The following is a 25,218-nucleotide window of genomic DNA, read 5'->3' as shown; positions in this document are numbered from 1 at the left end:
TGCCCTTAGATGGAGGGTTAATGGGACTTTTGTCCTAGTAAGGATGTCAGGAGCTACTTTCTGAAATGCACAATACTAGAGCTGCTTGGAAATTTGTCTATGAAACAGTTTTCCACTGAAAAATGGTGTTTCATCAAATCTGTAACTTTTTGCAAAACGCTTTATGATTTTGACAGAATTTTGTTTCAACTTGGGGGAAAATATGTCAACATCGTTGGAACAGAACGTTCTGATTTTTCATTTCAAAACATCTTTTTGTTTACATTTTTAAATTTTATTTTAAAAATAGATTGAAAAAATTAAAAAGATCAAAATTGAAACATTTCAAAATTTCAATAGATTTAAAGGCCACAAAGAGCCATTGTGATCACCTACTCTGACTCTCTGTATAACACAGGCCAATTGAACTTCCCCCAAATAATTCTTAGAGCGTACTTTTTAGAAAAACATCCAATTTCAATTTAAAAATGGTCAGTCATGGAGAATCCACCACAATCCTTGGTAAATTGTTCCAAAGCTTAATTCTCTCAGCATTAAAAATTTACATCCTATTTTTAGTCTAAATTTGTCGAGCTTCGTCTTCCAGCCATTGGATTGTATTATAGAATCCTAGAATCATAGGACTAGAAAGGACCTCGAGAGGTCATCTAGTCCAGTTCCCTTTACTCATGGCAGGACTAAGTATTATCTAGACCATCCCTGAGAGGTGTTTGTCTAACTTGCTCTTTAAAATCTCCAATGATGGAGATTCCACAACCTCCCTAGGCCATTTAATTCAGTGCTTAACCACCCTGACAGTTAGGAAGTTTTTCCTAATGTCCAACCTAAACTGCTCTTGCTGCAATTTCAGCCCATTGCTTCTTACCTATCCTCAGAGGTTAATGAGAACAATTTACCTCCCTCCTCCTTGTAACAACCTTTCTGTACTTAGAAACTTTTATCATGTCCTTTCTCAATCTTTTTGTCTCCAGACGAAACAAACCCAATTTTTTCAATCTTCCTTCTTAGGTCATGTTTTCTAGAACTTTAATTATTTTTGTTGCTCTTCTCTGGACTCTCTCCAATTTGTCCACATCTTTCCTGAAATGTGGCACCCAGAACTGGACATAATACTCCAGTTGAGACCTAATCAGTGCAGAGTAGAGTGGAAGAATTATTTCTCATGTCTTGCTAACAACACTTCTGCTAATACATCCCAGAATGATGTTTGCTTTTTTTGCAACACTATTACATTGTTGACTCATATTTAGCTTGTGATCCACTATGACCCCCCAGAGGCCTGTCTGCAGTACTCCTTCCTAGGCAGTCATTTCCCATTTTGTATGTGTACAACTTATTGTCCCTTCCTAAGTGGAGTACTTTGCATTTGTCCTTATTGAATTTCATCCTGTTTACTTCAGACCATTTCTCCAGTTTGTCCAGATCATTTTTAATTTTAATTCTACCCTCCAAAGCACTTGCAACCCTTCCCATCTTGGTATCATCCACAAACTTTATAAGTGTACTCTCTATTCCATTATCTTAATCACTGATGAAGATATTGAACAGAACTAGAGCCAGAACCGATTCCTGCAGGACCCCACTCGATATGCTCTTCCAGCTTGACTGTGAACCACTGATAACTACTCTCTGGGAACAGTTTTCCAACCAGTTATGCACCCATTTTACAGTAGCTCGATTTATATTAAATTTTCCTAGTTTGTTTATGAGAAGCTCATGCAAGACATTATCAAATGCCTTACTAAAGTCAAGATATATCACAGCTACTGCTTCCCCCCTATTCACAAGGCTTGTTACCCCATGAAAGAAAGCTTTTAGGTTGAGTTTGACATGATTTGTTCTTGATAAATTCATGCTGATTCGTTACTTATCACCTTATAATCTTCTAGGTGTTTGCAAATTGATTGCTTAATTATTCGCTCCATTATCTTTCTGGATATTGAAGTTAAGCTGACTGGTCTATAATTCCCTGGGTTGTCCTTATTTCCCTTTTTATAGATTAGCACTATATTTTCCCTTTTCCAGGCTTCTGGAATCTTTCCATGACTTTTCAAAGACAATCACTAATGGCTCAGATATCTTCTCTGTCAGCTCCTGGAGTATTCTAGGAGAGCGGTTCTCAAAGCCGGTCCGCCACGTGTTCAGGGAAAGCCCCTGGCGGGCCGGACCAGTTTGTTTATCTGCTGCGTCCACAGGTTTGGCCGATTGCGGCTCCCACTGGCTTTGGTCCGCCGCTCCAGGCCAATGGGGGCTGCGGGAAGTGGCGTGGGCCAAGGGACGTGCTGGCTGCCCTACCCGCAGCCCCCATTGGCCTCGAGTGGTGAACCATGGGAGCCGCGATCGGCCAAACCTGTGAACGCAGCAGGTAAACAAACCGGTCCGGCCTGCCAGGGACTTTCCCTGAACAAGTGGCGGACCGGCTTTGAGAACCACTGTTCTAGAATGTATTTCGTAAGGTGACTTGAAGACCTCTAACTTGGTTATGTAATTTTTACCTCGTTCTTTCCCCATTTTAGCCTCCGATCCTACCTCATTTTCACTGCCATTCACTATGTTAGATGTCCAGTTGTTACTAACCTTTTTGGTGAAAACTGAAACAAAAAAGTCATTTAGCACTTCTGCCTTTCCACATTTTCTGTTATTGTTTTCCCCGCCTCATTGAATAATGGGCCTATCTTGTCCTTGGTCTTCCTTTTGCTCTAATGTATTTGTAGAATGTTTTCTAGTTACCCTTTATGTCTCTGGCTAGTTTCACCTCTTTTTGTGCCTTGGCCTTTCTAATTTTTATATCTTTCGCTCCTAAATTGAAGCACCCATTATTCAACATTTGTTCCCCATGTACATACTTAGAGACAATAATCAAGTTTGTTAAGCTGAATAGATTGAACTCCTTGAATCTATCATTATAAGTCATATTTTCTCATCCTTACTTCTTGAGTAGTCCCACTGAAATCAAGACTGGTAGAATCTATACAATAAAACTACAAAAACAGTACCCATTTAGAAAATATAAAGTACAAATAATACATGAATTTCACAAACATCTACTAAATGAATCACTTCAGTTGGGACAACATGTAGTTCTTTTGAAATTTCATTTAACAAAAAAGGTTCAAAATGTTGGTTTTTTCATTTAGTTTCAGATAAAACAAAATTTTGAAATCTCAATTTTTTCTGTAGAATGTAATCTCCATTTTGACCCCAACCCTACAGAATAACAAATGGAATCTGCAAAGGCCAAACATTGAATGAATTGTCCTCTGAAAGCTATCCGCATTAGCAAAGTAATTAAAATATGTCAATGGTAAGGCAATTAGCAGGTTACTATCAGTTTCTTGAGCTCAGGGGCCTCTCTTTTATAAAGACCTCAACTTAGTTCCCAATTTTGCATGGCACAATTTTGTTCCTATTTTTTGTTTATAGCATTTAAACATCTAAATAACTCACTTTCTGTAAGTCATTTCCTGTAAATATGCAAATGCTATCAGTTGTGGTCACAACTGCAGGCGCAGAATTGCACTCACAGTATTGGAGGCTGTTTCTAAAAATCAGGGCCCAAATTTCTGGTGAATAAGATATGGGATGCACTCAAGATTTTAACTGGAACTATGTATATGCATGAGCGATCAGGATGTGGCCGCTGAGCAAAGTGCACTTATTCGACTCTGGAGGTACTCCCAGGGTAGAACATGATCATATATTTTTAGTTACAAGGCAGCTTAAAAATGCACCATACTTTAGTGATTTAAATTAGGGGAGTGAAAAGAATGCATCCCTTCAGCCCTATAAAGTAGTTCTTTGCCACCATCTCAGTCATTCCAAATGCTAAATCCTACTAAATCCACTAGAAGGGTCATATTAATATTATTATATATAATAATATTACCCTATATATATAGTTATATATAATATATTACCCTATATATATAGCTATATATAATACCCTATATATATAGTTCCTCATATATATATAATTTATATTTTAGTTGTGCATTATGCCCATGAGGCACAGCTAAACTACAAATTTACAGTTCACATTTGAATCTACTAATACAGACCCAGAAGTGTCCATGTGGTATTTTATAATAGAGAGATGCTTCCTCAGTGCACCATCAAAAGAAAACATTTATACTGTATGGTGCTCATTTAAGCAGCTCAGGTTTCTTGTAGTTAGCCTTCAAAGTATGTGGCAGATTTTGGCCCATTCCTATCCCCTCCCACCCAAACCAAAGAAAGTGGGCAAAAGAACTTTAGAGACAGTGTAATTTGAAGTGAGCTAAGATAAATGTCAATATAAATAAGTAGCTAGCTCTTTACACAGTAGTTTGAATAGATTATTATGAAATCAAATCTTATGAAAATAAACTATATTATTATTTGATCACTGATTTTACAAGGAGCCAAATTCTGGTTCATGGTAAAATGGAAGTAAATTTCATATTATAACTGTGTCTGTGCTGAGCTGGCTGATTCTGAGGCAAAGTTTAGCTTGGTGCACAAGGGTCTGACGGGATGGTCAGCTGCTGATGTATAGGGTACCATTGTTCATAAGGTCCTGTCCTCTTCTCAAATTGTGTATGCAGAGTTTTTGCGAAGCTACTGCGGGGTGCACAGCAGAAACCCTAACCAAAAATAAGCATTACTTGTGGATATATGGGATTGCAGGGGACCTGTCTACATGTCATCCTTCCCTTGATTTCCACAGGAGAATGTTCCTATCATCATTGGGAGCCTCTCATCTTCCTAGGTTACATCTTCAGCTCCTTTTTGGGAGGGCATTTTGCTCCAGGCAGCCCATTGAATCTCCATTCCATGGGTAATTGGCAACCAGGGTAGAAGCTGCTCCTCTCTCTCCAACTGGGATATCAGGGCCGCCCCTGGCACAGGGCTTCAGGTGGTACAAGTTTGGTGGGCACATAGGTGGTAAGCAGAAAACTCTCATTTGGATACTGTTTCAGAATACAGCCCTACGGTCATGAAGAGTGGCCAAACCTTACAGTTCCATTTGCCTCTTTTCCAGCCAGGCCAGGATTTGGGCTCTGTAACTATGTTTAAATTAATCAACTATTTCTCATAATTAAGACATTTATTTTTACATTCAGTGTAACTGGTGCTATTCTAAAATACCGACACATATTAGTTTCTCAAAGCTCAATTCTTCCTGTGCTTATGCATTGTCATGTTTAGCAGCAAGAGCAACCACATTTGCTAATAGAGGTAATTAAGGGTCAGAATCTAAAATATCACACTTAAGCCCCGCATAACAATGAATTTTGTAAAATCTTCTACTTGGGCCTGGGCAGCATATAAATTCAAACTAACTCCGTACAGGGAGATTTTCAAAAAAACATTTCAAACAAAAACATCAGTCATTCTCTTCTACAAGAGCAACACTCATTAGCAGTAATAATTACAATTTATGTATGGTGTGAGACAGATGAACAATTCTCTGCTGTCATTAACAGGAGAATCAGAAAGGCCTCTTAATGTTCACCATCACTATTTTCCCAATGCAGTAAGTGGCATAACTCCTATTGATTTCAATGGTATAGGATCAAGCCCTGTGAGCCTGATTTAATGACCACAGAACTCAATGGGAAAACTCGCACTGGATTTACTGGGCTTTGGGTCAGGTCCTGTGTAATTTTCTTTTTCACCAAAAGCTAGTTCCTCCTTAATTTTGGACATGCCTTCATATCTGTGAGGCAGTTAGCCGTAAATCCTGCATCATCCTTTTCACTTCGATGTTACAATCCAGTTAAAAATTCATAGTAAACCTGTTATAGCAATTTTAAAATATGAATGACATCTTGAAATTCCCCTCAAATAAATGGTTCTATTGGAAAGCTTGACAAGATGATTGCTAATTGATAAAGCAATTTTTCAGTGATGCAGATCTTATAAATGCATCTCATACTATCACTACTACTAATTAATAATAAACAATAATAATAATAATAAGATTTACTATTAAACAAAATATGAGTTAATATTTTTAAACTCACACAAACTCTCAACAAAACATTTGACTTATGTAGCTACTGAGGATTGCACTGTAATACTTGACATTTAAATTTAATACAAATGTTCATATATCATAAGGTTCTTTTGTTGTTATTGTTTTTAAATTGAAATTAAGATGTAACTAGGTAGCTATTTCTGATTAGCAGGAGAGCTCATATGAGAAATGCTCCAATTTAATTGCTGTTTTATTAAAAGACAATATAGGGAATAATTTGTTGGAAGAAACTAATGCATAGGCAAGTTCTTTAATGAGAGTGATGACTGGAAACTAAATTGTAAATATGCATTATTAGTTAAGCCATGTTATACCATCCTTTTGGAGTACTGTCAAGAATCAAAGCTCTTCATTGTTAATTGAAAGTGAGGAATTTTAAGTTTAATTACAGAAAACTATAAATAATTTATGATAACCTTCATGTCATTAGCTGGTATAAAATGTGCTTAGAAATTATTCTCCTTTTCTTTTTTGCAGACCTTTAAAGGAAACACATTTATTTCATGTGTGTTTTATATAATTTCCCTTAGGAAACATCAAAACAATTAACCCATTTACTGACTCGATTGCTTGCTCAGGTAAAACTCCTGTTGACCAAATGGGCTCATGATTATCCATGCTACAACATCCTGAGATATGCAGACTGCCTGGGACTGCTTTTTTGCACAAAGTTATTAACAAATGTATCTGGTTGTATATTTGCAAGATCGGACCTAAGATTTTTGCATATTTTATAGATACCATTAGTTGGATGACACTGCCCTCTACAGAGATTATAAATATGTGATGGAAGTTCAATATTTAACATCTTTCCTACATTATCCAATTAACCTTGAATATTTCAAATAAGTACAGATATTGATGGTTCTGATTTTACACTTAGATTTCAACAAATGTGACAAAGAGGCAATACAAGTTAATTGTTTGATCACTTCAAGTTTTTCACAACAGAACTTTTTAAAGCCTGTGCTTTACATTTTATCAAGATCTTATAAATGTATGGTCCAATTCTGCCACCCATACTTATGCTGAGAATGTTACTCCACAAATAGCTAATTGGCTTCAGTAAAACTGAACAAAGAGCAAGGCAAGCACAGCAGAATCTAGCCCTTAGTGATTTTAGAATGAGCAAGTCTAGGAGGAAATTTCTGTAAGTTACTGAAATTTAAAAATATGAGAAGCTTTAAAAATAAAAACAATTTTTTTACAAGCTAAAACCAGTCAGAACTAGGTTGAAACATCTTTTACCTTGCTCAGTTCATCTTGAAGAATACAAAATAAAAAGCATTGCCATAATAAACACATACTTTTAGGACTCTTTCATACAGAACTTTAGAATCTTGCAGTGAGCTTACCCCTGTGCAAATGGCCTAAGTCCCACTTAACCTTTAAAGAGCAAAAAGTCACACTTTTGTGCCCTCTGTGCATAATTCCCATTGACTGTACAAACATACCCAAGGGCAGCATTTGGACCTCAATACTACAGGATATTTCAGTTGCGTGTAATCAGAAGTTGCATTTACAGCAGAACTGTTTCAATGCTTACATTCCCTGTTCCACAGCATTTCCTTAATCCAACTGACTGCCCCATTAAGTTCTTCCATCACTGAAATATCTGTAGCAAATCTCACTAGTCTCATATATATTTGTGTTAAGATATTTTTTCATTTTCAGTGGCAGAAGAATGTCACAGCTACACATGTTATGCATTAAATTGATCCACAACTAACCTGCCTCAGAAATGTTGAATACTGGTGAGTGACCACTAGTTACAGATGGTGCTGATGACTGTGATGATCCAGGAGTTAAATCTGAGTTACCTGCTTCAATTGCCCCCTCAGTGTCTCTCTCATTAAGGTCAGGAAAACTGAAATCTGTTGAAGTCTCATTATCATTAAGGCTATCTGAGGTACCTTGACCAGAGCCACTTTCTTCATCACTTGTAAAAACAGCCCAAGATTTAGACTCTGGTGTGTTTTGCAATGGGATACTAAGAGTCTGAATACGGTTTTCCCATATAGTTGGATCGTTGTGCTTCTTAGGTATCAGTGCTGCCAATGTTGGTATTGATGGATAATTACGTCTGTCCATACCATGACTTATCTGACTGTCTGATGCAGCAGTTGTAATTTTCTTTTCTTCTTCTTCTTCAGATTTCTCAGAATGTGAACTGATAATTAGGTTACTCTGATCCTTTATATTGTTTACCTGTGTATTCTGTTCATCTACTACCTTTTCCTGAGTTTCTCTATGGGAAGTGCATGTGATACAATTACTTACAGGTAAACCATCATCATACTCATCATAATCATCATCAATTACAGGAGGCCACAAATTAGTATCAGAATTGGCACTGGGGAACAACCCAGAGGGTGTCTGAGAGGGAACCAGCAACCTGGTTAGGGTTCTAAGGCCCTCACCACTGGGAGAAGCAGCCATAACAGAAATATACACATTTGGTAAAGGAAGGGCATGATGAGTAGATACATGAGAATCAGAAACAACTGCAGGCACATGAACAGAAACATCGGCACTAGTAGAACTTGAGAAAAAAATGGGAACCTCATTTCTTTGAGAAACACTTGAAGAAATATGGCTGTTTAGAAGAGTGGGAATATTTGGTAATATGTCAATTGTTAAGGCAGGAGTAGCCACTCTGTTCACTGCCTTGGGGGGAAAGGCATTTGTATTTTCTAAACGGGTTGACTGAAATGAAACATCACTACTGTACAATGAAGGAGCAACCTGGTGATTATCTTCATTGTTAACCAAACTGGATAAAACATATTCCTCACTTCCATAAGAGCCAGTTAAACCTTGAAATGATGTTGTGGGCTTACTAGAGGTGTGGGGAAACATGTCAACAACTGAAGGTGCAGATGTAGAATGCAACATTGTTTTATTTGTAGCAGAATCTGGTGCCATCTGATAGAATATTTGGTCAAATGTAGAACTATCTTTATAAACGCTGGAGCGTTCAACCAATATTGGATCAGTAGGCACAGTTGCAGCTGTTTTAAGCAGAGTGCCATCATCAGAAGATTGAAAGGAGGTTTGTTGTAATGCTTCATTATTTAATGTAGCTGAGGTCTCATAAAAGTACTGCTGTGTTGAAGGAGACAACATTTTGCTAGAAGCAGGGACAGAGACAGCTTGATCTGAGACAGCACTAAGCATAGGTTTAAGCAAAGTGTCATCAAAGGCTGGAGATGTAACATGCAAAGGCTGAACGGAAAAGTAATTTTCTGAAAGTTTACTAATATCATAATCAAAAATCTTAGTAGAGGGAAAAGCAAGAGAGACTGGAAGGATTCCCTTTGTGCTAGAAACAGGAAGTGGGGTTTCTTGCAAAGACGTAGTCTGCTTAATTACATCATTGTTAGAAACATATGTAGGAAGTTCAGGCATCACTGTACTTTCAGCATGGGAAGCCACTTCACTGAAAGAAGAAATTTGCAGTTCTTTCTCATCTCCATATATTATATCACTTTTGTGAAGTGTCTGATTAAGATCACTAAACTCATATGTTGCATATGTAAATTCACCTACAGAATCAGATGAAGAAACTTTAAGTATGGCCAGAGCATCTGTATCGGGCAAAAGGGACTCCCTACCAGAGTACGGTTCAGACCAATCCATATCACTAGATAGAGTGTGTGTAGGCAGCAGCAAGGTATCAGCTTGTGGTATTACAGAAGAAGGCTTATGCACCAGTACATTGTTATAGCTGCTAAATAAGGGACCCTGATGAAATACGCCAACAGAATCATGCACATATTCTGCAGAGTCATAAGAAACAGTAAAAGTTTGGAGGGAGCCCACATTACTAGACAAAGCATAAGTAAGTTCAGACATTGTAGACAGTGCATGCATATTTAAATCACTGCTGGATGGTTCAACTTGAGTAAACATGTGAGTTCTATTATGACCAAATATCAATGTCTCTGAAGCAGCATGAGTAGTCTGATGTGACATCACATCAGAATATTGAGCAAGGCTTGACTGTATTAAAGTATCCCCCTCAGCCAATGTCAAAGAAGCATGCAGGGACACCTTATCACTTGTAACAGCTGGAGTAACTTGTGGAAACATTTGAGAAACTGTATACAGATGGTGAAACATTTTACTACTGAAGGAAGCAGAGGAAAATGTAAGCAAAGGTACATCACCATAGGAAGACAGGGTGGGTTCAAATGACACATCAACACTGGGAAATACAGGTGTAGCATGCAAGGTCACATCACTACCTGATGTAGCAGGGGTAGTGTTGAGCATCTGAGTGTCAAACAACAAAGGGGTGACTAGAGGAAACACTTCACTACTGTAGGAAGGTTGAAGAGGTATCTCACCATTATATACTGGTTGAGTTGTCTGAGAGAGTACCTCACTGGCAACAGAAGCAGAGCCATATTCTCCAGAGCTTGAAGAGATAGAATGAGGTGATAATTCAGTAGGGGAGAAAGCAAAATTAGAATAATGTAGCAATTCTATATCCGCATCTGAAGTATCTTGTGATATCACTGGACCACTGGAATAGGGCACTGTAGCTGGCTTTGATTCCTCAACATAAGCATCAGTATAACTAGTCTGAAATAATAGCTCACTATCCGATGGAACATCAGATCTAGGTGTCAAATCTGTTGCATTTTGAAACCACAACTTTCCATCAACAGGAGTACTCTCTGCAGATTCTTCAGCACCTGAGGGTGCTACATCTTCTGAAATATTTTTTACATAGCCTTGTGAATCAATATCATGTTTGCTTATTTCTGGACTTCCTGAATGAAGGATGTCTTCCTGGGATGCTTCCTCCGTGACAAATTGCATAGCAGAGGTGGTAGGAATGGAACCCCAAGAGTTGTCTACATCTTGATAAGGCTTAAAAGTTGACAATGAAATATCTTCCTCACTACCACCAGTAGCAGATATGCTTGTTGGTTCAGTGCCAGAAGAAATGTAAATGTATTCTTCATCAATACCTTTGGTGGAGTCAGTGACTTGCAGGGGGATTCCAATAATAGTTTGAGATTCCAAAGAAACATCTTCTTCTTCATTTGATGTTTCAATAACAGGTCGGGAAGTAGGGTAAAAAACTACTTTGAAAACATCATCCTTTCCATGTGATCCTTCCTCTCTTGTTAAGTATCTGTTTGTTTTAGCTTCATTGAATTTTGTCCCCTTTTTCTCTTGGCTATAGCTAGATGTAGTCACCTGGAATTCTTTTTTCCTTATTTGGTTTAGAGTACTATCAGTGGTAGGAATCACTGCAATTTCTTCATCCACCTCTGCCTCCTTCTCTTCAACTTCCTCCTTTGGAAAGAAAACAACATAGTCAAAGTTTACTAAGAGTGTTTATGGATAAAACAGGAAAACTCAAGGTACATGCTGCAAGACATTTGCCTGTGTCCATAAATTATAACAGATAAAATGGCAGGTAACCAATGAAATGGCTATTGAACTTAATAATAAAATGGCTTTATCTACAAAAACATTCATCTCGTATTTTTTTCTTGAAACCATAAATTTGTAATACTGACAAAAGAACCATAGATCCCTCTACCTTCTTAAACATTGTGTTCCTGCTACCTGTGACTCACTGTTAGAGAGAGATAAAAACCTCTCACTGTGTTTTGTCCACTTTACTCTATCGTTGTACAGTAATAATAAAAAAATGATAGAATGTTTTTTATTTGATAGTGTCTCAAAGATATGCATTAATATTCTTTGATATCAGTTCAAGAGTCATTGCAACATAACAGAAGATCATCATCATCTTCTTCCTTGCCATTTCCCTATTTGGAGTTGGTGACTTTTATAGCCTTCTTTCAAAACTCATGATTGTATGCCTGGCTGTTGTGCAAATTGGTCTTTCTAAGGTCTTTTGATATCTAGTCTTTGGCCTCCCCCTTAGTCATCTTCCGTCCATGATAATTGCAAGGGCCATCCAATAAAACAGAAGATATTTTTAAATATTTACGATCTGCTTTCAAATCATTTAATCTTCATAGTTACTCCAAACAGGATGTTAGGATTTAGGATTTTAAAGGTCAACATGACCCTGAGACACTTAAAAGCAATTTCACAGGCAGTATCTCAGATACCACATACTGAAATTTCTGTTGCGGACATCTTAGTAACTGTTTAGTGAACACAATTTAAAGTACTTCTGCAGAAATGTATGTTAGGGCTTTGCATTAGGTTCTGAAAATCCATTTTCTCAAGGCCAACTCCCCCAGTCTTTATTCAGTCCTAAATCAGGCAAAAATCACAGTTGAAATTAACTAACATCCTGATATCATATTGATGGGTGCAATATAAATACTTAGATAAAGAGTTTAAATAAATATAGATAAATGGATTGAACAAATGGGTAATTGGATAGATAGATTTGATAGTTTGGATGAATTGGTACAGAGATGGAAAGACAGATATGGGCCATTTCTCTATCTATTTAACTGACTAGGATTTGCCCCTCGGTGAGAATAATGTGCACATATTATCAAACAGTAAAACAGATGTTCTGAATGATCACTTGATGCTAACACATTTTATAGAGGTATTGGCCACATTACAAAAACTATTTTACAGTCTATTAAAAATTGTACTGGGACTCTTTCATATTCCTCTGCTTGTATGCCAGCTACCGTAGTTGCCAAAAATACAACTGTGCCAGATCAGAGGGAGTTATGAAAACATCTAAAATTGTATAAAACATGGTTACATTATTATAAATTATGGTTAATACATCAAAATGTCATTACTTATGTTCAAGGGGTGGAATTATCACCCTATTGAAATGAATGGAAGTTTTGCCATTGACTTCAACGGACCAAGGATTTCACCCAGTATTTCGGGGCCAGATTTACAAAGATATTTAGGCACCCAAAGCTGCAGATAGGCATCTAGTGGAAAGAACAAAAGTGCCTAAGCAGGTCAATCACTTAACTCCCATGGGCCCATGCAGGACTGGATGAGTGCTGGGTTCCTTCTGGAAGCTGAGAATCTCTCTCATTCTCAATAGTATAAAACTGCCATTTCTAGCATTACAGAGAAGCAAGGCTTGGACTTCAAAGTCATGACATTTTTATGTATAGAAAACCTATCACTAGCCCAAAGCTGAAGCGTGCCTGAGGCAGGTGTAACTGGGGAAGGGGAGGCAATTCCACATTTTGGGGAGAAAGAAAAAACATTTCTTTGGCAGGTGGATTTTTAAAAATTGTACTTTTTTGAAGCTGCTCAAGCATCTGGAACGTAGAGTAATTCCCAGGGGATATGCGTTAGTGGGCAAAGTGTAGGTGACATGGTTAAAAGTACATAAATTCAGCTCTGCAAGTTATCACAGTTGATCATCTCCATTTATGTGGAGTGTGTTATATATTATTTGAAACGTTTGTGTGAAAACGAATGTATGAAATTACTACACTTTACAATACCTCATATTCTTCAGTTTCATTCAGTTCAGGAAAGAGGTCAATTTCTATGAAACAAAAAGGTGCATTATATTATCCACTGTTTTAACCTCACAGATTTATTGATTTTGCAAGACACAATGGTATAATTTTCATGGTTAGTGTAGAAATGATAGACCAAAAGATGTTATTTAAGCTGTATTACAATCACAGGTCATTACAATGTTATAGTCATTTTCTAACCATGGCTGTATTAACCAATAAACCCATTAGGCTGAGGTCTGAGATGATTTTGGAGGTGCGATCTGCTGCCAAGTAGCTGCACAGAGGAGTAGCAGTGAGGGAAACAATGGGACTCAACAACTGGCTGGCATTTTGCTGCAACATTTCTGATGGGCTGAGGGGTGTAGCTGAAGCTGCCTGTCTGCACAGAGGAACAGCATCCAGGCCCATGGTGATGAGAGTGAACAGGTGGGCCTGGAACTGGGTTGGGGGGTGGGGGAGACAGATAGGAAAAAGGTCCTGCAGTACTAGCTGAAGAATGCTCCAGGCCCTTGGAGTATGTCTAAACTGAAGCTGGGAGTAAGCCTACCCAGACCAGGTAGAAAGACACTTGCTAGCTCCGCTCAAGTGTATTAAAAATAACAGTGTGGATATTGAAGCAGTGGTGGCAGCTCAGGCTAGCCACCAAAGTCCAAGCTTGCCTGACCACCTGGTCCAAACCCAAGCTGTGCCACTGTCACAACGTCCACACTGCTCTTTGAGTGTGCTGGTGTTAGTCTTTCTAGCTGGGCAAGGAGGCACGCTCCCAGCTGCAGTGTAGACATACCCTTTGTACCTGTGCAACGAGGCACACATTACGTTCTAGTTAGACTCATGGACTTTAAGGAGGGACTGTTGTGATCATCTAGTCTGACCTTCTGCACATTGTAGGCCACCAAACCTTACTGCCCCCTCTTATAATGGACCCAGGCACTTTGCACTGTTAAATTCAATCCATTTCTCTATTGTTTCCTTTTTAAGCTTCTCTAGATCTTCTTGTATGATATTCCAGTCCTTTGCCGTATTGTCAATACCTCCCAAGTTGGTGTCATCTGCAAATTTTATTAGCCCATTCCCAAGTTTTGTGCCAAGGTTTACAAAAATCTGTCTTCTCAAAGATAGAGATCAGGTTGGTCTGGCACAATTTATCTTTTGTAAAACCATGCTGTATTTTATCCCAGTTACTGTTTACCTTTATGTCCTTAACTACTTTCTCTATAAAAATTTGTTCCAAAATTCTGCATACAGCTGAGGTCAAAGTAACAGGCCAATAGTTTCCCATATCACTTTCCCCCCCTTTCTTCAAAATAGGGGCTATATTAGCAATTCTTCAGTCATAGGATATGACCCTCGAATTTACAGATTCATTAAGAATCCTTACTATTGAGCTTCCAATTTCATGTGTCAGTTCCTTTACTATTCTTGGATGGAGATTATCTGGGCCCCCCCAGTTTAGTCCCATTAAGATGGTTGAGTTTGACTTCCATCTTGGATGTGGTAATTTATACTTCCATATCATCATTTCCATTAGCCACCCTGCTACCACAAGCTTCTTATAACCCTTATTAAAAACTGACATGTTCATTTATGTATTGGGCCAGGCCTAGGTTATCTTTAATCTCCATCCTATACCTCATTGTTTAGAGGTCCCACTTCTTCTTTCCTTGTTTTCTTTTTATTTATATGGCTAGAGAACCTTTTACTGTTAGTTTTAGTTTTCTTTGCAAGGTCTAACTCTGCTTGGCTTTTGGCAGTTCTTTCTTTTTCCTTACACTTTCTGACTTCCAAGAAGTAGCTTTCCTTGCTGATCCTTCCCATCTTCCATTCCTTGAAGGCTTTCTGCTTTCTCCTAATAACCTGTCTGAGATGCTTGCTCCTCCAGTTTGGTCTGCAACCCTTCCCAATGATTTTTTTTTTTATTTGGTAGGCCAGCATCAACACACATGCCTACATTGCTGAGGGAAGGGTTAGGGGCAGCTGTATCTTAGTGTCACATCAGGTGGGATTAGACATTTGCTTGTAGACATTTGCAGTCAGAATAACCCCATGCAAATTTGGATTGGTACAATATGTGCAAATGAATAAAAGATGTACAGACTTCAGCTCATTTGTGTAGTGATTTTCCTTGTGTAGGAAGAAGAGCAGCATAATTCATGCCACTCTGGAGAAAGTAGCACATCTTAGATATACCTGGGGGTTTGAGGGGATCAGACTGATAGATACCTGTGTTCTCCACAGCTGGCTGGGAGTGGATAGTGTGATGGTAGTGGTGGTGGAGAAGATGACATGATGTTACCCATGGTGGGTATTGTTGGTGTGATCTGGCCTATTATCCCCATACTTGTGTGCATGTATTCCAATGATCCTTCCACAGTACATAACATATTTTCTGTTTTTCCCTCCCTGGGCACTGCTGCCCCCTGTTTGGGTGATGCAATCTCCTGGAGGGAAGGTTGAGGCTGCCTTGCTACCATTGCAACCTCCTTCTTGTACACCTTCCATCATGGAGTCAGGGAACCCTCAGGTGGGTCCTGTGCCATTATGATCTATGATGCAGTGCAAAATATGTTATAAAGGGACTTTTAAAAAAATGGCATTATTGATTAGAGAGTTTGAATGTTGTCCTTGGACTGCTTATGGTCAACTTCTTAATTTGATAATCCTTGACACAATAGGCTAGACTCACATTCAGAGCCCAATTCTGGTCCCACTGAAGTCAATGGCAAAATTCTAATTGATTTCAATGGATCATGATTTGGCCCTGCAAGGATAAACTACAGTGGATCATATTAAGGCATTAAAAATATGTTGCAAGTTCTTATGAATAGATATAGGCATTGGGTGTTATGCATCTGTAATTAAATGGTTCCTTCTGAAAAGCAGTTATTATGCAGCTGCATTGTACATCCTTAACTGAAACATTTTGGCTGCATTCATATTTCATTATTCCATATTACACAGTAATTACTTGCCAATTTCTCCTGCCCCTCCCCAATAAGATAAGTTAAAGGTGACATTTTCAATAGTACTCAGTGCTGGTGGACATTGCTCTCATTTAGGTAAATGGCCACTGACTTCAGTGGGAACAGAGTTAAAGCCATAACCAAAAATAAATCACGAAGCAGTTATACTTCTATATTTTGCACTCCTGCATCTTAAAATGGCCACTCCTGATTGGACCCAGGGTAACGTTTAAAAAAAAAATCTAAATGATGTGGAGACTAGGTCCTATTTTCAAAAGTGTCTTAGGGCCAGATCCACAAAGGTCTGCTCAGTGTTGCAATGCCTAACCCTGAAATGTAGCCCTGAGTTAGGCACCCAGGCTCCCAATGGGGAGCGTTAGGTACCTAAGAGGGAGATCCTCAGAAACCAGTAGCTGAGTGGGGAGCTGCCTAAAACTAGCCTGGAGTAAAAGGTAGAGGCTTAGGTGTGGCTTAGACCCAGATCTTCAATGGTACCAGTGTTAAACTTCTATTAATCTAGACCTTAGGTGCCTCACTTATGGGCCAAAGATAGGCATCTCTCTCCATTCAGGATTCTCAGCCATTAATTCTCTTTTGGAGCCTAAACCAGGTCATGCCATAGCAGCCAAAACTCAGATCTTTCTCATGAAAAAACAGAGAAAATGAGACCCCAGAATAGCCCATTGTTTAGAGCTTTTATGTGGGAGACCCAGGTTCAAATCCCTGCTCTGCCTGATTCGAAATAGGGACTTGAACCCACATTCTAGATGAGTGCCCTAGCCAACTGGCTATTCTGGGGGCACATCTCTCTAACCTCCCCTGTTCTACTTTGAAGAAATAATTAAATATTAATTGGAGCAGAGATTCCACATTTTCCACATCCCATGTGAGTGTCCTAATCACTGGGCTACTGAGTCAGACTCTCTCTCTCCCAATGGATATTTGATTATTAATTAGGGTTCCATCACACTAACAAGTTAAAATATTTGGATTGATAAGTTGTAGAATGTAAAAAAAATGGAATAATCAATTCTCCATGAAAGCATTTTATAAGTAGTAATATTGAATTAAATACTTGGCATATTAACAAAAATATAGAAAAGTTATCTTACCTCTCTCTTTCTGAAGGCTAGAAGGCTGGGGGGAGGGGGGGGGAAGATGATGATATTCCCTGGCTTCTCAATGGTTTCTGTTTACATTTTTAGATAGTGATTTCAAAATTCTTAATACTGTAGCCTGGTAACATACATTATGTGGTCAATAGACTCTTAAAAACAGCCTTTCATTAAAGAGAAATATGATTATTTTTGTTGTTAGGATTAATTTTGTCTTCAAATAATCAAAATAAATATTTTCTTTCAGATTTCATGTTTTCTACAGTATCTATGTTATCTTTTGAACTTTATCTAGAAGAAAAACTAATGCAGTGATAATACAAATGGATGTAAAACACCTCTACAAACTTTATTTACTACAAGGAAAACTGTAAAAGGTTTCAATATCCTCCGTTTCAACCAGAATGAAACTACAATTTCATCCTGATGTATCCATGGAAACTCTCTTGATTAGATGGTAACAAAATAAATCTACTTGCTAGCAACATTTAATTACAGTTATTGTGGTTTTGCTAATCTTAATACTGTGTTCTTGAACCAATAATATATATATAAGTAATATGGTACCATTTCCCAACACAGAAATAAAACTCAGAGGTAGGTTAACAAATAAGGCATGCTTGATTTTTTCTATAACGGCAACTTGGTTATTCTATAGCTTAGATTTTATTGGAGAAGTTCCAACCTTAAATTTATTAAAAGTTTTCAAGTGCATGTATATAATACTGTAGTTTAATGATTTTTGCAGAAATGATAGAATAAGTACAAAAGGAAAATGTGATAACTAAATATTTCCCTACAGTTAAATTAGCTCAACTCCTAAAAATATCCCCCATAACAATGTGTTCCATAATTTTACAATAATATTCACAGAATAAATTATCTTCAGTTCTACACTACAGTACATAATAAATGACACTGCAAGAACACAAGTAAAACCATTTTTGCCACATTTAAATGAAATATCTATTATCTTTTCATCATTCCTCAGCACAAGAATCACAAAAGCCCTCCTAAAGTGAAATATTTCAGATACCCTTATTCTTTATGAAGAAAATCTCTCACAAAGACAAGTTACAAAGACACTGCATAAAAAGGCCCTCACAAAGAACTGACGCTAGCATGAGCTGCCAAGTGGGAGCCAAAAGTTTGAGATTTATGTCCCATTATGTTGTTTTTATGAAAAACTTCAGTTGACTTCCTCACACAGAACAAGGGGAGGATACGTATTTAGTCCAGTGGTTCTCAACTTATGTATCACTGTGGGCTGCATAGTGGCCCACAATGTGTTACCTGGGCTGTAGGGGTCAGGTGGTAGGGCAGCAGCAGCCCGGACTCTGACCCTGGATGCCCGCTGCGGGGGCCCCATCTGCTCGGGGTCAGGCAGCTGCCTGCCCTGGATCCTAGAATCCTGCTGTGCGGGGCAGGGCAGCTGGCCTGGAGCTTGCGGGGGCCAAGCGGCAGCCCTGGACTCCTGACCCTGAGGGGCCACCTGGGAGCCCTGGACCCACTCGGCGCAGCTGTCCCCGACCCCCGTTGTGTGAGGCTGGGTGGCTGCCCCAGAGCTTGCAGGGCCTGGCAGCACCACCAGACCCCGGACCCCAACCCCATGGGGCCAGCAGGGACCCTGGACCCTCACCGCGCGGGACAGCCTGCCAGCCCCGACCCTGCACATGGGATGGCGGGGCAGTCTGGATCCCACCGGGCTGGGCAGCCGGGAACCTGGACCCTGCCACGCAGGCCGGCCTTAACACACAGCTGAGCTGGGCCGCATTTATGCATCTATAATAACAGCTATAGAGGAAGTTACTGCAAAACTTTCATAACTATACAAATGTTATCTAAAGAATGAAACACATGCATTTAGATCACCATTCAGAAACCATTTCCAAAAGCAAATAATCAGATTATAAATAATGGTTGAGATATTGTCAAAGCTGGCTATGCCATTCAGCCATGCAAGTCCCATTAATTTTAATGGTATGGCTAAATCTCCTAGTTGGGTCTGAAAATGCTAACCCATGCTAAATAATGCTAACCCATGCTAATGCTAAATATTGATAAAGCACTCCAAGACCCGAAGCCCTTTCTGACTAGCCATGAGCTTACTGGAAACTATATATATACACACACACTGTATCACAAGTTTTAAAATTCCACAGTTCTAAATAAAAAACAATATAGGAACAAACAAAGAGAAAATCGTACAGTTCTTCTCACAAACTTAATAGATTAGTATGGTAGTTCTCATGACGGCACGTGGGCCCCCAGTGGATTGCAGAGCCCTTTTGGAGGGTCCACAGACTGTAATATTTCTTAGAACCCAGCAGTACAGGGATGAAGTTGGAAGAGGACCTGGCCCATGACAGGATCTTTCCTGTTATGTAATAGTCCTAGAGAATGAGAAGTTTCACTCTGGTCGGTGGATCACCTGTAGTCTGCAGAGCCCTTACTGGTGGTTCACAGAATGAAATGTTTTGAAAGGGTGGTGGCAGGCTATGAAAGGATCTCTCTCTTACAAATGGTCAGCATAATGGAAAACCAAGAACAAACGAATGGTAGCAGGTGTTGAGTACATAAAAATATATAGTACAGCAGTACTAAAACAGCCCCTATATTAAAAATATGCAGTCCAAGGGTGAAATTCAACCCCAAGCAGAGGGCCCAGGCAAAGCCTTCTGTATTAGTTAAGTTCCACTTAAGCTTTTAACATGAAATTTAATTTGTTCAGATGGCATTGCAGTGAATTTCATCCTAATTGGGCTGACATACTCAGAATAAATCTTGAATATAAAAGTTATTATACTGAATTTGAGTCCATTTTGTTTCAGGTCTTCATAGGTGAAGATAGTGTTTTTTTCATATATTCACAAGCAGGAGTTCTGGGAAATATTTCGGTCTTATTACTGTGAACCCCATTTCATACCACCATCTATAAAGCAGATCACAAAATCAGTTTTGGTATTATAGTTGGCAGGTGAATGTTTGTATGAACACATCTCTTTCTCTGACTAATTAGATACATACCTTCTCATGTCTCTGTTATTTAATATTTCCAGCACACTTCATTCAAATGCAACTGATTAAATCAATAAATTGAAGTTACAAGTGAAGGAACATTTTGTTTAGAATGTTACCATGTTCCCACTTTGTACAGATGTAAGATGACATTTACAAGACTAGGGAATACTGTAAATTCATATTAATGATACTGACTATATATGAGGGATTTTACACTGCTCTTACATAGTAGAGTTTCATAATTCAATCATTTTTGCATATGAAACTGTGAAAGTACACAGTGAAATATGTACAGAGATTGCTTTAATCTCCTCACATTTTTTCTTTAAAAATGGGGAAATGATAAACATATCTAGGAATTTATGTCAATGCAACTTTAAGGTTACCATTTTAAAAGTTCTAAAGCAATACAATGCAAAAATCAAGTTCTTATCATAACATTAATTGTTCATGCTGCACATAGGTATGGTTTTTCATTACTACTCATGAAGCAGATCCTGAATTCCTTATTCCATATTTACTTATTTCTCACTCAAAGGGAAATCATCAGGAGTTTCCTTGCAAAAAAATGGAATGAGAACCTCAAGCCTTGACCCTATGCTGGTAAATGTAACATACAATGGATCCGTTTCTGCCCTCAGATATGCACACAAAATTCCAAATGATGTCTTTGTGCGTTTTATAGATGTAATGGAGGGTGAAATTAGTTTTTACAGAAAGTATGTGCCATGTAAAGGCCCCACTCCTGCCCCCACTGAAGTTAAAAGCAAAATTATCACTGACCTCCATGGGAGAACAACAGGGTTCAAATTTACTATGAGAATCTTCGCTTCTGAGCGTTTAAAGCTGTAATGTTTGTGTTGTACCAAAGTAAGTTTATGTACTGAATTAAGAACAGTTGGCAACTCTGTCCACATATCTATTCAGGGAACACCATCATAGGGCCTAACCACATCAGCCACACTATCAGAGGCTCATTCACCTGCGCATCTACCAATATGATCTATGCCATCATGTGCCAGCAATGCCCCTCTGCCATGTACATTGGCGAAACCGGACAGTCTCTACGTAAAAGAATAAATGGACACAAATCAGACGTCAAGAATTATAACATTCAAAAACCAGTCGGAGAACACTTCAATCTCTCTGGTCACTCGATTACAGACCTAAAAGTCACAATATTACAACAAAAAAACTTCAAAAATAGACTCCAACGAGAGACTGCTGAATTGGAATTAATTTGCAAACTGGACACCATTAAATTAGGCTTGAATAAAGACTGGGAGTGGATGTGTCATTACACAAAGTAAAACTATTTCCCCATGTTTATTTTTCCCCCCATACTGTTCCTCACATGTTCTTGTCAACTGCTGGAAATGGCCCATCTTCATTATCACTACAAAAGGTTTTTTTTCTCTCCTGCTGGTAATAGCTCACCTTAACTGATCGCTCTCGTTATAGTGTGCATGGTAACACCCATTGTTTCATGTTCTCTGTATATATAAAATCATCCTACTGTATTTTCCACTGCATGCATACGATGAAGTGGGCTGTAGCCCATGAAAGTTTATGCTCAAATAAATTTGTTAGTCTCTAAGATGCCACAAGTACTCCTGTTCTTTTTGTGGATACAGACTAACACGGCTGCTACTCTGAAACCTGTCATTATGCAAGGTATTGAATTAAACATTAATTGTGGAAACCACATGAACGGTTGGCTTCAATCCAAATGGAGTCATACTGAAATCGAGGCCCTGATCCTTTAAAAGGTATCTGCCAATGAGGTGCCTTGCTTAACTCCAATGGGACTTGACACAGGAATAAGGGTCTGTGCTTGTGGATTCTTTGCACAATTGGGGCTCACATTGCTCCAAGCTTCTATAGTCTAGACTTTGGGTGCGTGTCTGTGGATGGAGTCCCCTCTCATGTGATTTTTGAAGCACAAGTTGGGAAAATTCTGTGGGAGAGACGTAAGGAAATCCAATATCAAGGAGTTACAGACTGGCATTTCACTTCAGTTTGTATCTTATTACATTGACAGAACCTCTCCTCAGAGAAATACAGAGTACAAAGGCTCTGACAAATATGAGCATAATAAGACCTAGGAAACACAGTCTTCTAAACATGTTGTTTTTGAAAGACAGGTTAAATATGCCTTGGAAACTTTTGTGTTTTAACCAAAAATGTCCCAACATAAAACAACTTCTTATGCTCATATATCATTACTTTCACACAATCCATGGTAACAAGCAGAAAATGGAAAATACTTATATTCTTTATCAGTAGTGGTTCTCTTAACATTATGGGCGAAACTGGGCTCTCAGGTACATGTACGTTTCTCTTCTGACTTAACTGGAGTTACACAGGTAGGTGTAATTGAGGGGAGAATTCCATACTTATAACCCAGAATTAAAAACAAACAACAATCTAATCCAAAGGTAAGAAAAACTGGGGTGTGTGAGTATGCTAAAGACCATAAGGGACTGATCCTATGATCAAGATACACACAGTCCAATCCAACAGCTGCTTAAGTCAATGGAAGATTTCCACTGACTTCTATGGAAATTGGATCAAGCCCTAAAACTTCCACTGACTTTAAGGAATGACTGAAGGACAAGGACAAGCCTCTCTATTTTGGTTTTAAATTATCTATCATTTACTTACAGACAGAGGAGTTAAATCTGGCTTTGAAATCAACAAGATTCGATTATTAGCCCCTTTGATTTTCACAATCCAACATTAAGAAGCAAGGGAATTCCATCACCACATATGCTTTGAAATCAAACTCCAAGTACTCATATGTAATAAAATTTCAAAATCAATTGAGATACAAATTTTTAATTTATATTAGCTCATTTTGTTTACTTAACATTTTTATCACGTGGATTAATTTTAGGAGGCAGAAGGATGCAACTGAAACAATTCCAAAATGGCTTTACTTCCCAGGTTTATTGTTCAAAATCATTAATCTGATCTGAAATCATGTTCACTTGTTTAAATATATTTTTATAGTTAAAAAAATCAACATAAAATTCTCACGTTTAAAGGAATACATGGCAGAAAATGAGTGACAGAGAATACAAGTCACCTCATTAAACAAATGTAAGGTTAACTACAATGATTTTGAAATTCCATTTTAGTGTACTTTGATAGTCAAGCATTTTTAACTGGTTTGCAAGCAAACTATTTCTCTGAATACAGATTTGTAGCCAGAAGTTACTACTGTGCTCAAAACAACACTTACCTGGATCATCTAAAGGCATATCAACAATGACTTGATCACTGTATTTTCCATATAGACCATTAGTGCAAACTGCAACTATCTGAAGAACATAACTTGTATTGGGCAGCAGATTATTTAGAATAGCTCCCTAAAAGAAAAACCATGTTTAATCATATAAATATAAATCTTTAGCATATTTTTTTTGAAAATATTAGATTATTTTATTCTAAGAACAGTGTTTTCTCATATGAGACAAGGTGGGTGAGGTAATATCTTTTATTGGACCAACGTCTGTTGGTGAAAGAGACAAGCTTTTTGAGCTACACAGAGCTTATAAGAGCTCAAAAAGCTTGTCTTTTTCACCAACAGACGTTGGTCCAATAAAAGATATTACCTCACCCACCTTGACTCTCTAATATCCTGAGACCAACACAGCTACAACAACACTGCAAACAACAACAGAAGATATCAACATTTTCTCACATGAAACATTCTAATACATCATTTTTTACATTTTATAGCCAGAAAACCAGGCATAAAGCTTTAATCAACTGATTTTGTGAAACGTCCTAATGGCAGGCGACCGAAAAACTGGAGAGAATACATTTTTCTATGCTGAATATTAGTTTTAGATTCTAATATTCCTTGTGAAGCTTATGCAGCTTCAAAGGGGGTGATTGTAAATGTTTGTGTTGGTAAAGGACCATCATATTATAAATCAGTGAGCCAATATTTATAGTAATCACAGATGGATCATTGTTCAGATGCTGAATTTGTCATTAGTTACCTGTGTACAACATCCTACATATCAAAGATCATTGGGGCATGATGAAAGTGTCTTGTGACTAACAAAATCTGAGTTTGACGCTATAGTAATAGTTATTTCAAGGTATTACAGACAAATAAGAACAGCAAATTTTTGAAAATTAGCACTGTAGGTGATGGTAGCTCTCTCCCGTATAGCTTTTTGTTTGTTTGTTGTTGTATTTTAAATTTGTCTCTGTGGCTGTATAGCCAAGGATACAAGCAGTGTTTCTACGAGCAGCGGCCAAAGACATTAATTCTAGCTGAATCAGCTCCCTGACATAATCTCTCAGAATAATTCTGGTGAGTGCTTCACCACCACCACTTTTGTATGAAACTTGAAGAGTTTACAGTTACCAAGTCCTGATACCCATCTGTCAGAAACTCATGTTTAGTCTGGTCTTCTCCATCCAATTGCTGATAAAAGACAGCAAATCTCTCGATCATGGCATCATAAACAACTCGAGGTCTTTCCCATGTAACAAGAAGGCTGGTATAGTTCTTTGGATCAGCTTGGACGTTTTCTGGTTCTGAGCTGCAAACTAAAAACAGCATCACATTTATAAACAGCATAATGGATTCTGAGCACTGAGGGTGTGGTCTAATTCCCATGGAAGTTAGT

At 38.2% G+C, this 25,218-nt stretch overlaps 1 protein-coding gene across 5 annotated transcripts in view; it reads right to left on the bottom strand.

The window, feature by feature from the left end:
• Positions 1–25,218, bottom strand: part of PTPRZ1 (protein tyrosine phosphatase receptor type Z1) — a 194,707-nt gene that overhangs the window by 39,994 nt on the left and 129,495 nt on the right. For 3 of the 5 annotated variants that reach the window (XR_012156806.1, XM_073328200.1, XM_073328201.1), the window contains exons 9-12: positions 24,954–25,138; positions 23,814–23,940; positions 13,453–13,496; positions 7,750–11,329 (exon numbers count right to left, since the gene is read on the bottom strand). Coding sequence is in view for 4 of the 5 variants with exons in the window: in XM_073328200.1 (XP_073184301.1) it covers positions 7,750–11,329; positions 13,453–13,496; positions 23,814–23,940; positions 24,954–25,138 (3,936 nt within the window). In the remaining variant the exon portion in view is untranslated. The remainder of the gene's footprint in view (positions 1–7,749; positions 11,330–13,452; positions 13,497–23,813; positions 23,941–24,953; positions 25,139–25,218) is intronic. The other 2 variants (XM_073328202.1, XM_073328203.1) reach the window with 1 other exon arrangement.

This window comes from Lepidochelys kempii, chromosome 1, assembly GCF_965140265.1.
Source record: "Lepidochelys kempii isolate rLepKem1 chromosome 1, rLepKem1.hap2, whole genome shotgun sequence".
NCBI classification, from domain to species: domain Eukaryota; kingdom Metazoa; phylum Chordata; order Testudines; family Cheloniidae; genus Lepidochelys; species Lepidochelys kempii.
The sequence above is the reverse complement of the archived record's forward strand: the minus strand, read 5'-3'. Positions and strand labels throughout refer to the sequence as shown.